The following is a 16069-nucleotide window of genomic DNA, read 5'->3' as shown; positions in this document are numbered from 1 at the left end:
GGCAGCCCCTCACACTAGATTCTGTAAGAAAGGTTTATGGCCCTACTCAGTGCCTGGCTCCTTGGCAAATAGGCTTTCTCAAATCAAATCACGTGGTGTAAACCATTCCACCCATTCCTGGAAACATTCAAAGGCCAGAATGCCCCTTCATTCAGGAGATTTCTCTTCCCTCCAGGGCCCCTGTCATGTTGCCCCTATCCACTGCCTCTGGATTAAGGGTTCTCACACCTCAAAGCCCAAATCATGACCCACCATGGTTGGCAAGACCCGTCTTCTAAGGAAGTGTGTGTCTGAGGTGTAACTACGTATCCGTCCCTACTTTGTAACCGTCCCTTCTTGAACCTGCTGCTTTCGTTTCTAAGGATTTCTCAGAATTGAATTCTATAGTCTGCATAGTGACAGCATGGCTACCCCAGGGGGGAGGTAGCCACACACAAGTGCTGAGGGTGCATGTTTCTCATGCTCTAGAAGACTCGCATTTTGGAGGCAAGTGTGCATTCTACTCCAGCTGTTTTTCCAGGGCTGTGTGTTACAATCTCTCAAGGTCCGCCAGTACTTTTCTGAGGCCCAGCAATGGTGAGAATACCAGGCAGTGAAGCTGAGAGGAAAGAAGGCCAGACAAAGATCCCCTGGGAGCCCGACTGGAATAACTACCTGTTTGCATGGAGCGTCTACTGAAAAGGTTCCCCTTGCTTTTCTTTCCAGCCCCCAGTGAGCCTTTACTGTGCAAATTCGCTGATGGAGGACAGAAGAAGAGACAGAATCAGAGCAAGTACACCCAGAATGGGAGGCCATGGCCCAGAGAAGGAGAGGTGAGTGCTGAGAACTGCTTGGGAGTTGGGCATCAGTCCTCCAACAGGAGGGTGCCAAAGCAGACTTCCAATGCCATGAAAAAAAATGAAGCACCTGCCCAGGGAGATGAGTATTGTAAAAGGAGTCCTTAATTGGTCTAGATAATAAAAGTCCGGAGTCAGATAATGCTGAGAGATCAGAGAGAAGGAGCAAGCCACCACCACACCTTACCTCCTAAGCATCTCCACAGAGAAGAGAGCGATTTCCTGTTTGTCCCTGCTTATATCCTGTTACTGCCCAGCCGTGTCACTTTCTGCCTGTCTGTACAGAACTCCAGACCTCTATGGTTAGCTAGTGGCAAACACCATTCTCCGACCCCCCAGATGGGCTTTATTTGTGCAAGAAAGATATCACCACAGGGCATTGCAGATGCCCACATGAGTACAGGATTCTGTAAGTGTGGTTGAGAGGGACCTTAGGGGTACTGTTCTGTCATTCTCCATTTTATCCCTTGAGACAGAGTCCCTCACTGACGGACCAGCTGTCACCCAGAAGTTCCTAGCAGTCCTCTTGGGTCCATATAGTCCCAACCCCAAGTGTAGGAATTATGGGCATACACGGCTGTGACCAACATTTTACGAGTGCTGAGGATTCATTCTCAGGTCCCCAAGCACTCTTACCCACTGAGCCATCTCCCTGACCAGGGACTTTATTTTAGTCATCTATGTCTCCTCCAGTACTAACTGACAGTGAGCTGTGGCTCTATGCCTGCTGGTCACTGGGAACCAGTCCCCTTGGTTATTTATTTTTGTAGAACGACAAGAAAAGGTTCCTGAGCTTTTGTAGGTTTTTCTGGTCTAGAGGAAATTGGATAGAGTTGTTTGAATGACTGAATAAGTGACATTTTGGGCCAAAGCTGTAATTTCAATAGGGGGTTTTAGTATTCCTATTCCAAGCACCTGATTTGTCCATTTGCCATTTAGGAAGCATCATAATGATGTGCCCTCATATACTCTGAACACCAAGAGAGCTGTTTTAAGAAGAGAAGGGGGCTGGGAGATTTGTCAGCAAATGCTTTCACCATTTTCCATTTTCTGAGGCTGTGTCAAGTGTTTCCGTAAGGGTTTGAAAACACCTCTTAAATTGCATGACTGTAGTCAAGTACTGTATAATGTATATCATTATAGTAAGAAGTAAATAAAATAAAATAATCATTGAGGATCAGGAGCCAATGGAAAAATGCAAGAGTCTTCATATCCTCCGTATGCGAAAGGAAGCTGAGATTTATGTTTGAAAGAGGAAGTGGGGTGGGGAGGTGGCCCATGTGTCCCGGGAAGCGTTTAATGCGTCAGCAGGCAGGCAGCCTTACAGCCCATGCATCATTACATTTGGCCCATACAAGGCATCCATAGTCTAAAAAGACTCATTTGACCTTAAAATTTGATTAGGTAAAATGCTTGCTAATTAGGGAGATCTTTACACCAACCACATGATATAACCCCAAACTCCATGATTCCATAAGATAATTTTGCTCCAATTACAAACCTAATTTCCTATAAGAAGAATCCATAATACTTTCTACAGTCCACAAAGGGCAGTTATAGGAAGCTGACATATTTTGATATCAATGCAAAAACAAAATAAGCAAACAAATATAGCTCTCTCCATGGAGAGAAGTATAGATTGTTAATTATGGCACCAAATATAAGTGAGTGTAACCTGGGGAACATTGATTCTGATTACTTCACTGTCCATGCCCCAGTGTAACAACAGCTTCCTAGGGTTCTAATAACAGAACAATTGAAGATTTAAATCATCTTAGTTTTAAAATAAATTGTGGGGAACATGAGCTAGGTTAATTACAGCAAAGCAGGAAGTCTTTGCATATATGTCTGAGATGCTGTCTCATGGCATTCTTAGGCTTTGCATTTGGTAGACTCTAGAGGCTCTATTTATACATTTCAGAAGGATTTTACCTGAATGAGGGGCTAAAGAAAAACTTGATACTTGGCCTTTGGGCCTACCACATTCCATCTCTCCCTAGCCAAGCATGCCACCCTCCCCTCCAGCCACTTCAGTTCACCAGAAATTAAATGAACAAACATAAAAAGAGCTGTCACATGCTACTTTTTACAGAAGTAGGACTTTACACTGTAGGTCTATGGATATGACCCAAAGCCCCTTAGAATGTGTTTTCAGTGTTTGAGTTTTAAGGTCTGTAGATTATTATTTTTTAATTAAACTATGAACACTAAGAGACCATAATAAATGTATCTATGACCTAGAAAAATATATTCCATATTGTATAGACATGTTGAAAATGCATGGCATGCTCTTGAGATATGCTTACCATATATATTGATTTCAAAGATGAGGACATTAATTCGGACATTACCTTATACATACCCAGAGCAGTGGTAGGGATTAGGGAGATGCTTAGCAGTTACATCCTTGCCATCCTAGTGTGAGGACCAGAGTTCAAATTCTCTGTTCCACATAAAAATGCCAGGTGGCATGGTGGCCCTCCTGTAATCCTAGCCTCAGAAGATGTAACTGGGGATCTCTAGAAATAACTGGCTGAGGAGACGGGACCTCTCTATGAAGTCTGAGCATAACTGAGCAGCCCTATCTTAAGGAATATGGTGGAAGAACAATTGGAGACGATTCCCAGTGTCAACCTCAGACCTCAGTGTGAGTATTCATGGCATAGATGTGCAAAGATGCATGCACCACATCAAATAACAACAACAGTATATTGCCAAGTCTAGTATTCTATAATTCTATTTCTATTCTTCCTTGCATTGTATTTACTAGATCGCACTTCACAAGTAAGCCCTACAAAACAACATTTAAGTTAACTGACACACCTATAAATTCTAATAACATACATGCTGACTTAAAGACATGAGATTTTATTCAAATTTAACACTTTCATATTGATTATCTCATAAAACCAGTAACATTCTCAAAATAAGTTCATATACTTCTGTTAGTCACCTGTTGTACTACATGCCTTCTCTGCATCAGGTCTCACACACATGAAAATACATGCATGTGCACAACACACATCACACACACATGCACACATACAAAGATAAAATGCATATCCTATTTTCCTAAGGCATGGACTTGGAAACAGGGAACAAATAACAATAGCAACAAAATTCAAAACCCTGTATATGTAACAAAGAATAGAAACAGTGGTGATGACCCGAGTCCAGCTGAGTTAAAGTACAGGAAAAGATCATTTCAGCCCACAACTAAATCTTCATGTCTATCTTCCGGTCTTGTATAATGATTGTCTATAAATTACAAAGAAGACCATAGGCATAGTGGGGAGGAAACTAGGCATGCTCTACCACAGTTTGACCCTGAGAATAAGATTATGTTTCTGTGTTGATTTCTGTTCCCCAATATCTTTTGGAATGAAGGAAAATTAAGGGTCTGGTAACAATAGAGAAAAAAATGCCTATCCCTCCCACCTCTTGAAAGTTAAGAAAAACTGATAAAGCAAAAAAAAAAATCTGCTTGATGTTGCAAGCATTTTTACAGTTAAGCTAAATATGGAAATTGATGGGCTAATTAAAACTTCATTACTTAAAGCCTTTTTCTTTGGGGCCACATTTTGATAGTTAATTATCACACATTGGTGAAATGCATTTGTTAATAAAACCGAAAAGACTTGGAACTTTGCACACAGAAATGGACATGCATAAGCAAGACTTTCAGATGGAAATGTATGCCGGTGGCCATGACTTTACATATGTGAAAAACACAGGAGGCATTTTAAGTTATTGTCTGATCTTGCAAGAGATGCCTCGACTGCTAAATGGTGAAGAGATAGGGGCTCTTTGGCCCTTCACTAATCTACAGTTCTTTCTTTTTGTCATTTTAATATTTTTAATTTTTCACACATTTTTAAGCATGTTTTCATTTCCCCCAGATCATCCCCACCTCACTACCTACCCAGTTTTCATGTAAGTTTTATGCTTTCACAAACCTTGCTAATGTTCAGCTCAGTAGAAGTCGGCTATATTTGTAAATCTGCTTCAACATCCAACCTGCTACTACGCTCTCACTACTTTGTCTTAAATACATGGAGAAAGTCTGATTCATCTAAAGGACGTTTTGAAGTCCTAGAAGGATATAGAGAACCCGTAGGAACCACTGTATTGGAGAAGCTTACAACTAGGCTGACATCCAAACTCCTGCAATTGAAATGAAACATACTTCTTGGTAAATAGTCACAGCTGCTTCTCTATTGATGAAAATCACTTCTTGGTCAGGCTGAGAGCGTCCTCTACAACTTCCCACAAGCAGGAGAAAACTGAGTATTGACCCATCTCTAAGGTCCATGTCCCAATGGGCCAGTGTTTATGATATATTCATGTCAAACTGTTTTTATGTCACTGTCAGCTAAAGGTACTTTACCTTTGTCACTGCTGTGAATGTCCTATCCCCGGGATATGCATTACCCAAAATGGAGGCCATGTTCTCATGGCTAACTGCAAGGAGAACACTGCTCATCTTAATCTTGATGATATACCTACCTCCAGATGGTCTAAAACCAGGAATGCTTCAGATTAGTTCAAAAAGGTGTCAGGAACATGAGGGCACATCCTGCTGCTTACTCCTGTGCTCCCAAAATGCACTTCTAGTGACTACTGAGGCCAAGTTAGACTCTGAACTCTACTCCAACTAGCAAGGATGGCTGGGTAAAAAGAAAAGAAATAGATGACAAGATCAAAATCTGCTTGATGACAACCTAGTACTTCAGTGAAGGTAATTACACACTGAAATACTAACTCCTACTATCACCACCTCACATAGGCACACACACACACACACAGAGAGAGAGAGAGAGAGAGAGAGAGAGAGAGAGAGAGAGAGAGAGAGAGAGAGAGAGAGAGAGAGAGAAAGACCTATAAAATACACATATTTATAGCCTGGATTCAGCTGTTTTGTAAACATGATGATTGGCTCAAATAAAAAGATGGGTAAATTTCCACTACTCTGTGAGAGACATTCAGATTTTAAAATTTTCTTTATGTTTTATTGTTGCAAATGACTTTTGGGTTTGTGTAAGGATTTTTAAGTACAAATAAATGTTTATTTAAATTAAAGAACACAATACTCTCTCACTAGATATTTACACTTAACTTGGTCATTAAATAGTTCAGATAGCATTCATTATTAATAATATTATTTCTTACTGACTCAAAACACTATTATTTTATAAGATATTCCCAAACTTGAGGTTAATAGAATCAGCAAACACCCTTGGTAATGATCCTTTTGGAATTGACTTCAAAAAAATAATCACATTTTGGTCACAGACACAAATGAGAAACATGATACCTATATAAGAAGTAATTGAAGCATGAACTCAGATGTTTAGTGAAAAAAATCAAGATTTTATTACAAAGGAAAACCAATAAAGTGATATTTCTTGTCTTTATCATATTTACAATTCTCTGACAGAGTCAATTTAAAAGCAATCAACAAAGAAAGACAGCATTTTCCCTCTAGTTTATACTCTAAAGATATTTTTTCTTATTATGGAAATACTTAGAAAAATGATCTTCACAGTTTGGATACAAAAGTGAGCTGATGGAATTAATATTGTTAATAATCAACTCTCAGACTCCAGGAACAGTCTGAATAGAAAATCAAATCAAGTTTTGGGGTGATTCAATGTAGTAATATTAAAGTTTGGAACTCCTCTAAACAATCTCACTTAAAGAATAAGATTTTTTAGTAAAACTCGCTGTTAGGGTGGGTTTTTTTTCTTTTATTTTTGAGATTATAATGTAATTGCATCATTTCCCTCTTCCCTTTCCTCCCTCCAAACTCCCCCACATCCCCTTCCTTTGTCCCTTTCAAATTCATGGCCTCTTTTTTTCATTAATTGTCATTACATGGATATTTCCCTAACTATAACCTGCTCAGACTGTATAATGTTACTGCTCTGCATATTTTCAGGGCTGACCATTTGGTACTGGACAACCAGTTGGTGTATTCTTGGATGACTATTTCTCCCACTCTGAGCATTCCTTAGTTTCCTGTGTTATTTGTATATGGTTGGACACTGCCCCATGGCCGTCACGCCTGCCCTCATTAGCATGTGTATTGTTGTCCTTGTTGTGCTCCTATTTAGGCAGTCCTGTTGGTAAGAATTCACGGGTGTGGCTTCTGACATTCCCAGGTGACACTGTCTCAGAGCAAACTCCCAGTGCTCTGACTCTTACAGTCTTTCCCACCCCTCCTCATCCACTGTGACTCCTGAGCCATAAACGCTTGAGTTGCTCCATGGATGTAGCTATTGGGACTGGGCTCCACAACTCTGCCTTTTGATTGGTTGTGTTTTTTCTGTAATGGTCTCTGTTGCACTGAGAGTTTTCCTTGATGACAGGTGAGGACCATACTTGTCTATATGGGTATAAGGACAATTATTCAGAATGTAAGTTAGGGATTTGACTGGTTAAGTAAAATGGTGGATTTAAGTTCTTCTCCAAGATTAATGACTTTACTGGTTCTGGGTAAATGGCTAGGTTTCCAGCTCCAGGCATAGTTTCCTTCTTATTGAGCAGGTGTTAAGTCCAGTTAGAGAGCTGTTGGTTACTATGCTACTATTGCACACTTTGGATTTTCTTGCCATATCGGTCTTTGTTGTGGTTCATAGGAATCATAGCTAAGTAGGACTGTTGGTTGCCCCTTCCTTTGGAAGGCTGCAGGGCACCTTCTAGTACCATGAGGGTGAGTCCTCAGGAAGGAGACTTGCAAGTCCTCTTCAGCTCAGGGCCCTCAGGACCCTATATGTGAAGTGCATGCTGTCTTCAGTAAGAGGGACTCATCTTCTACTTCTGGGGGCAGGGGTGGAGCAACTAAAGGTAACAGCAATACCCTGTAGTGTGGCTGAGTCTCTTGGACACCCTGCCCCACAACTCAAGAGAAGGGTTCTCATGCCTGATGTTGGGGTCTTAGTTAGGGTGTCTATGACCCTAGAGGGAGCATTGTCAGCCCAGATGAGAATTACATTTAAACTACATACGTATATTTATACATAAACTTGCCGGTGTTGTACGTTTTTATCTTCTCAGACAGCCTTATTTGAAGATAAAGTTTAATGCATTTTTACTAGCCCAAGATATAGGTCTATAAATGCAATGAATGTATATGAGTAAGCTTAGCTTCATACACACACACACTCACACACACATTCACACACATACACACACTCATCCACACATACACACACATATACACAAACTCACAGACACACACACAGGCACATACTCACACACACGTACACATACTCACAGACACACACATACATTCACATACTCACACATATACACACACATTCACACACATACATACACACACTCACAGACACACACACATTCACCCAAGTTTCATGTTTTGATTTTATCATTGTCATTTAAGCAAAGGAGTTTGTTATGACCAGGAAAGTTGTATTATGTTGTCTGTTTCGGTGACAGCTGAGAATGCCCTCTGTACTACAGTTCTGTGACTTTGTTTATTCAAAGCCAGTATTAACAAGACTTCCCTTCCTTGGCAGTAAGTGGAGGCAGGCTACACAGGCTGTGTAGCCATCTGCATACTATTTTAGAATATAAGGCCAGGACAAACACCCAGTCCCAAGGCCCTGAGTTATCACTCACTCTAAATCCTCTTATGACTGAGAAAAAGGTATCCTTTTAGATTTCAGTGACAGTCAGTAGCCATGCCAGTCACAAAAGGCTACATCATATATTCAGATTTGCAGTTCTCTTTGAGCTGTACGTTGTGGTTTAGCTGGCTTGTGTGTGTTTCTGTTTTGAACAAAGGTGACCACAGGCAATCCTGGCATCTCTGTGATCCACTTCAGCCTCATCCTTGTGACTGCTTTCATCTGTTGTTATTTGTTCACTCAGCAGGTGCGACTTTACCCTGTAGATGTAAGATACAGGTGCATAGTGTGCGTATTTACAGCAAGAAACCACTCTAATGGTATCTTCCATGCTTGTTTTCATACTTTCTCAATCGGACATCTCTGCATAAAAGATGTCCTTGTAAAAGAAGGCCAGGTCTTGTGGTACAACCTCCTCATCAAAGCTGCAGCAAATACATGGCCACTGAGCCCAAGGAAAGCTTCAAAGTGACACCCTCCCTCAAAATAATGTGTAAAATAGAGCTGAGGAGATAGATGGGTGTTGGAGCACTTGTCTAGAATGTATGAAACACTGGGCTCCATCTTCAGCTACAGGTAAAGGCAGGAGTCCCTTGAAAGTTGGTCTCTGGATAGCTTAGCACTGAAGAGCACTTGCTCTGTGTGTTTGTGGGGTGTGTGTGTGTGTTGTGTTGTGTTGTACATACATGTACACATGCATGAGTTCAATGCAGGTACCACAGAGGCTATGAAAAGGGGTAGGATCCCTCAGAGATGGAGTATTCATGAGCTCCTAGGAACAAAACCCAGGTTCTCTGCAAAATAAGCCAGAACATTTAGTCTCAGATATACAGTGAACTCAACATCAGAAGGGATGTGAGACCCTGTCAAAGAAAAATAGAACACAATCCATAAAAGCTAAGTGACATTAAAAAAATACCAAAGGATTATCCATAATTAGGCTCAGATCTATAAAACTGACACCAAAGTAAGAAAACAAAGACCAAAACAGTAATAAAAGTAACCAGAGTAGCAGCCACAGATCATTGTTCACAGCTGTATTGTTCCTAAATATTAACCATTTGTTTGAATGCATCATGGAGACATTGATTCACACGTTTTACAAACTGAGGAGTTTCCCACAATTGGGAAGGCCCATGTTGCCCTGTTCATTGGAGGCCTCTCTGGCCCACATGTTGAGGCCCCCTGGGGAACAGGGTTTATGAACATCCTGAGCTTTGTATGTGGCTACTCTGTGAAATCTCCATCCTTCTCTGAGGTGGGCAGAGTAATAATCCCTTGCAAATGTTACAGACTGAAGAGTATCACCCTCTGTGGTACTATTCTTCATAATTTTCCTGCCACTTTTAGGCTAAGTGAAAGGTTCTAGAGTTTAAGTCATAAGTTCCATGACCTCTGAACTGAGACACAACTCCTGGCATGCACTCTGAGTCCATAAACTTCTTCCTGTGGGGTTGTGATAACTAGTGGTGCATGTTCATCATCAACTTCTTCCAGTGGGGTTGTGATAACTAGTGGTGCATGTTCATTGTTAGAGACAGCACAGGAGACCAGATGACCAGAGTATGACTTAGCGGCAAATGCCTGGCTAGCTACAGAATCATAGAATGTGGCTATGTTGTAGCTTGGTGATACCATCACATAGCCCCAGGTCTACTGAGAACCACCTCTACTCGGTGTGTGCACATAACTATGCACATACACACACTCTCTGTTTCTCTCTCTCTAAATACATGTAAAAATAATGTTTTCTCTTCAAAATGATAGAAATAAAATCTGTTGCCAATATAATGCTCTTTTTACTTATGATATAAAGTTTATCAAAAACTAGAAATTAATGTATTTTATGTTTGCCCCACATCATACAAGATTTTAGTAAGATTGCACTCTGAATCACAAATCATTACTTAACACTGAAATATTAGATGTTTGTTTGTAAGGGTTTTGGCCAATTCTTTTCCCTTGAAGTTCATAAAATCATAAAGTCAAAGGCTGACAGAGAGGAAGAGGACCCAGAGGGAAAAGTTGAAAGAAAAAAGAATAAAACAAAGCCATTGCTACAAACCATGAAAAAGACTAAGGACTGTTGAAAAATGACAAAACGTATAACACATTTTTAGAAGAGAAAGGAGATGGATTATTAACTGACTTATTCTGCATATAATGAGAAGGCAAAATTAATATCCAAAGTTGTTCTGGGCTGGGTGAGATAGATGGCTCAGCAAACAGAATTGCTTTCCCCCAAGCCTGGTGACATGACTTAGATCCTCAGGACCCAACTAGAGCAGGAAGATCAGAAGTTCACAGACAGCCTTTGTGGTTCTCCTTCTTCCTCGGGGGTGTCGGCCTGTCAGTGAGCTGGGAGCAGCTGAAGCAGGGAGAAGACAGGGTTCAGATGGCTGTGGATATGGTGGAGACAGCCCTCCAGGAGATGACTTCAGTGAATCAGCTCAACTGTCCCAGAGTATAGGAAATATATAGGTTTGGGAAGCCTGAGGATAAACCCTAATTTGTATTAAGTGGTATAGTCCTACCATAAAGTTTCATTTGTGGCAGCAGGGTCCTATAGCAAAGCTCCTACTACAAGTCTTAGTTACCATATATGCGGCGGTGTGAAGGCTTCTAGCGGGAATCTGTGCCAAGTGTCACAGTAGAGATAAATCAGGCATGCAGGCTTAGAGACAGGTTTCAGATAAGGTCAGTCCTCCTGGCCTTGAAAATTCTCCAGTAAGGGCAGGTAGAGAACAGGAAGTCTCACTAGGGAGGGAGTCCCTCATGTTACTGAGCTTTGGAGCAAGCTGCCAGACCATGATAGACTGCAACACCTGACCTCAAAGCCACATAGCAAGTTCAAGATCAGTCTGAACTAAGTGAGTGCCTATCTTAAAAAATGAGTAACAGCAGTAACATTACCTTAGGGCTCCAGAGATGGTGTTTGCTGTTCTTAGAGAGTGGTTCCCAGCACCCATGTTAGGTGACTCACAACTTCCTGTGACTCCAGCTCATCCGACCCCTCTTCTGACTTCCATAAATATCTGTATTCATGTGCACATACTCACTCACACACACAGACATATTCACATACACATGAATAAAAAACATTAAAAATAACAACAAAAAACCACCTGTCTTTAGCTCAGACATAAAGCAAGAGTACAAGTACTAATATAAACGAAAATCTCTTGACCAGATAGTAGAAGAACCTGAGCCTGCATTTTTGCTTTTTAGAGCACCTTTTCAATCTTTAGCAAGCTCAGTGTTTGTAATGATTTAAAACACATAACTAGTGAATGAGAAGAATCCACTTGGTTTTTGTGTGTGTGTGTGTGTGACTTTGCTGCTGAGCATAAACTAGTATGTTGGTTAAGGTTTCTCCCCTCCCATTAACTTAGCACATAATGCCCCTACAAACACCAAGTTATGGTACAATGTGTCAGCATTGCCCTTATTTGAATACTATTTTAAAGTTATTTGCCAGTAGTCATGGGTTTAAAGACAATGACAGATTTGCACTCTTACTCAACAAGTTCAAGACATCCTAAGGAGCATGAACACAGCTTTAATTCTGTTCCATTAATGTCATGATTCTCAGTGTGACCAGTTAGTTCAGAATTAAAGACCACTAAACTTGTGACCCAATGCCATTATTAACACACCTTAAAAAATCTTTAATTTAACAGTAAATTCGTTCTATCATTTACAATATTCTCATTTGCATATAAGGAGAAAGCTACTGATTCACCTCATTGGGAAACAATTTAAGCCACAATGATATGGAAAACAATGATGTTCCACAGCACACAGATAGTTCTAGATGGAATGGCAAGCATGTCACCAACAAGCCACATAAAACCTGGAGAGAAAGAGGCTTACACATAGGGACAGATTTTTTTGAGGTTCTTGAAAACATTTGGGTATCACTAATGACTACCAGTGTGACCCTGCAGTTTCTGCTTTGAGGCACCATCATCAGTGAAGAGCACAAGGCACAGCTCAACACAGCATCTCCCAGCCATCGGCTAGATGTGTTCTGGATGGTGCTGTGGTCCTGAAGCCTTGCTCAGCCTCTTGCCACCATCCTTCTCACTGAACAAGAAAAGAGTCTGATAGTGAGCCCAGGAAGATGCATTTCTGTTATTAACCAGATGATCTGTAATTTACTCTGATAGCACTGAATCTTAAAATAAACTTACATTTTAGTAAAGTGGCTGCCCTGAAGTGCTGTCCTCACAAGCCACTAGAAACAAACACACTTCCAGGAGAAACTGGATCATGATTCCAATGAAATTACATTTTAAAGAATTTGCTGGAAAACTTTAGTAATACTGACCAGACTTGGGATATCTTAGACCATTTTTGCAGGCATAGAGACGTTGTCTAAATCATTTACCACTAACTCCTTCGTGTCTATCACAAAGTGTTTGGCACACACTGCTCAAGTAGAAAAGAATTAAGATCTGTCTCCTGATCCTGCCAGGTTCTGCCAGGAGTCTTCTAAACCTTGAACTGAAGGCAAGTCTTTGCCTATGTGACCTGGGAAGCAGCAGCTAGCTGTGAGCTCACACGCCTGCTTTGGTGAGTTGGGTCTGCTAGCCGGCCCTCCAGATGTGGCTTTATCTACTGCATATGCTGCATCTGAGATTCAGGGAGCAGGCTGAAGGGGAGTCCCTTCTCATAAAAAAGAACCTCAATAACTTAGCTTCTTGGCACTAACATGTTTTTATTTGATCAAGTACCCTTTCCTGAAGCTCTGAGCCCAGTGTTGATGCGTGATGACTAAAGATAGCAATTAAGGATTTTAAGTCCCCATGATATGGTAATTTTGCATCAAATATAATTGATGTGTCCAGTCCTCTGCCTAACCCATATTGTCATGGAAAAAAAGTGTGGAAAATCTTATGTCCTTGGAGAGGGGTTATGTGTGCCCGGTCTAGAAGTAACTTGAGACAAGGAATATTACAGCATGCCTCTCCAGGAAGAAAGGCTAAAGGCTGATCTGCATGTTCCCAGACCGAATCTAACAAGGAGGCCATGATAGCTAAGTGTGGCATCAATCAACTGTGTTATTTTTGGAATTACTGGCATGTCCTGACAACCCTAGCTTGTCAAAGGCCTTGTGATCACACCTACTAATGGCTTGGCAGCTGTAGCTTCCATGTTCCAGGTAGCATCAAACTTACCTTGGAACCTGGAAGGATCTGGCTCAGTCTCCCAGATACCCTCGCTTGGTCATCTTAGGTTCACCCATCACAGCCTCTGAATCTTGCATTTTGCATGCTTGGACACCGTGCCATAGTAGATTTGATGGTACATTTGCCACATCAATGACTGCAAAACACCATTGGTTAAAGATGAACAGTTGTATTATTTTAAATACCACTAAAAAGAGAGAAAAGTGACTTGACAAACTATGAAATGTCAGCAATTAGGGAAATACTAATTTCACAGATATTAAGATGTGAGAAAAACAAAACTGTGTCTTAGAATCTGTAAAATTCAGACGTTTAGATTGTGATTAGAAACAAGCTCCCTGTGTTGTCTACTTTGCTCATTGTTGTGACTAAATTCCTACCAAAAAGCAACTTAGGGGAAGACAGGGCTATTTTAAATCACAGTCTAAAGCAATACAGAACAGGAAGTGGAGAGATGGTCTGGCAGGCCAAGAGCAATGGTTAAGAGCTCAAGTCCTCTTGCAAAGGACCTGGATTTGATCGACCTGCATGGTGGCTCACAATTGTCTGTAATTCCATTTCCAGAGGATATGACATGTCTGTTGACCTCTGTGTTCACTACAAGTACAGGATACACTCATATCCATGGAGCAAACAAAACACTTGTACACATAACGTTAATACATATTATGTAATATGTAATATGTTATATGCAATTATGGTATTATATATGTGTATGTATGTACATATGTATGTATAAGAAGAGAGAGTACCCTTTCTCCTGTTTCTTCTTACTGACCAAGCTCTTCCTGGAAATGCTTAGGCATTCTCAGCTTTCCAACCTGCGATCTCTTGGCATCTGTTTTATCTTGTCCTTCCATGTTGCTATATAAGGCCGACATCCTCTGGCAGGAACATTTATAGAAGAAGCCAAGAAGCAGAAATTTGGGAATGACATCATACCAAAACAACAGCTTTATGGCTCCTCTTGGTTTGATTCCATCAGTCATAAAGAACTCACTTCTCTTGGCTCTCTGGCTGCCTTTGCTATTTTGAAAGTGATAAATCTGCAATACTGCTTTCTCCCAATTCCCAACAATCCTCTAGGAGGAGTCCAGGTGATGCTTAGCAGCAGGTCCTCCACCAGGAGGAGGGCTGACCTGTCTCCCTCTTCCTCTCACTCCTCCAGAGACAAAACCACAAGTCAGCTCAGGCAAGCTGTTGGCTCATGTACCATGAGCTGTATGATCTCCACAAGGGTGCTCTTGTTTCCCCAGGTCTGCCAACAGCCCAGTACTTCTTCACAAGTTTGGTGGAACTGAGTCTACCTCAGATTTCTCAAAGCGAAGTTTTGCTGATAAAATCAGGGTTCCTAAGGATACAGTCAGGGTTCATTTGAAAACCTACATTTAAGTGAGGTGCAAATCCACATTTCCCTTGAAGTCTCTGATTTGCTCCCTAAGTTACTGACCAGGCATTTATCTAATCCACAACGTGAGATTTTCTAAAGTGGTGCCACAGCAGCCTAGAAGTTCTCAGGATCACTTCTGCACAGTGCATGGGACACACTGTGTGTCAAGATAAACTTGGTGAAGAGGAAGGAAACAGTTCTACTAACCATCTTCCTGGCTGTGTGTCACAGGGTCTCTCTTCTCAGATAAGAATGAGTGTTTCTGTCCAGTGGATCACTGTGAAGCAGAAATGCCTGCTCCTAATGTGATTCGATGCATGCTGTCTATAATTGTCACCTGTTGATATAACCCCACTAAATCTCTTAGCTATGAAAAGTCAATATCCAGCTCCTAAGTCAGTCTTCTGACCTATTTCAGAGAATGTCCCAATTTTATTAAAAATAAACTTACTTTCACTTTTGGCTTGGTGGTGTATGCCTGAGGCAGGAGGATCACAAATTCCGGGCCATCCTGAACATATTAACAAAACTCAAACAGCAATAATGCTCTATCCAACAAAGAGTTTGTTCTTTCCTAAAATATTTATCTCTCATAGATATTGTACCTAGGAGTCCTAGACATGTCCTATTATGGCTGAAATACTAAAGCAATGCTTAGCTGTTGTTAAAGAGATGTAAGTGCCGAATTTTGTTTAAAATAAGTTATTTGTGCCGCTAATATACAAACCATGTGAACGGGAGACATAGAGGACTCTTGTGAACATAACGAGCTCCCTTTGGAAGAAGACAGCCGGACTAAACATCACTCTTTTAAACATCGGGTGTGACCGTTTCATTTTGTTCCAAGATATTTTACGTTATTTTTTCCCTGTGACTCTGGAGTTTGTCAACATGCCATCATATTTGGTGATTACATAATGGTGATTTCATGCCTCTGGCTTTGTCTAAAGGGGCTAGACAGAGCAGCACAATCAATTTCTTCCCCATCTTTGTGGGGAGAGA

The 16069-nt window shown here is 41.0% G+C and overlaps 1 protein-coding gene across 21 annotated transcripts in view; it reads left to right on the top strand.

The window, feature by feature from the left end:
- Rbms3 (RNA binding motif single stranded interacting protein 3) overlaps positions 1-16069 on the top strand; it is a 775988-nt gene that overhangs the window by 651682 nt on the left and 108237 nt on the right. For all 21 annotated transcript variants that reach the window (XM_040740056.1, XM_040740054.1, XM_040740066.1 and 18 more), the window contains one exon: positions 706-812. In XM_040740056.1, coding sequence (XP_040595990.1) covers positions 706-812 — 107 coding nt within the window. The remainder of the gene's footprint in view (positions 1-705; positions 813-16069) is intronic.

The sequence above is a fragment of the Mesocricetus auratus genome, unplaced genomic scaffold (assembly GCF_017639785.1).
Source record: "Mesocricetus auratus isolate SY011 unplaced genomic scaffold, BCM_Maur_2.0 Super-Scaffold_100691, whole genome shotgun sequence".
NCBI lineage: Eukaryota > Metazoa > Chordata > Mammalia > Rodentia > Cricetidae > Mesocricetus > Mesocricetus auratus.
Note: the sequence above shows the minus strand (reverse complement) of the source record. Positions and strands in the feature narration are given on the sequence as shown.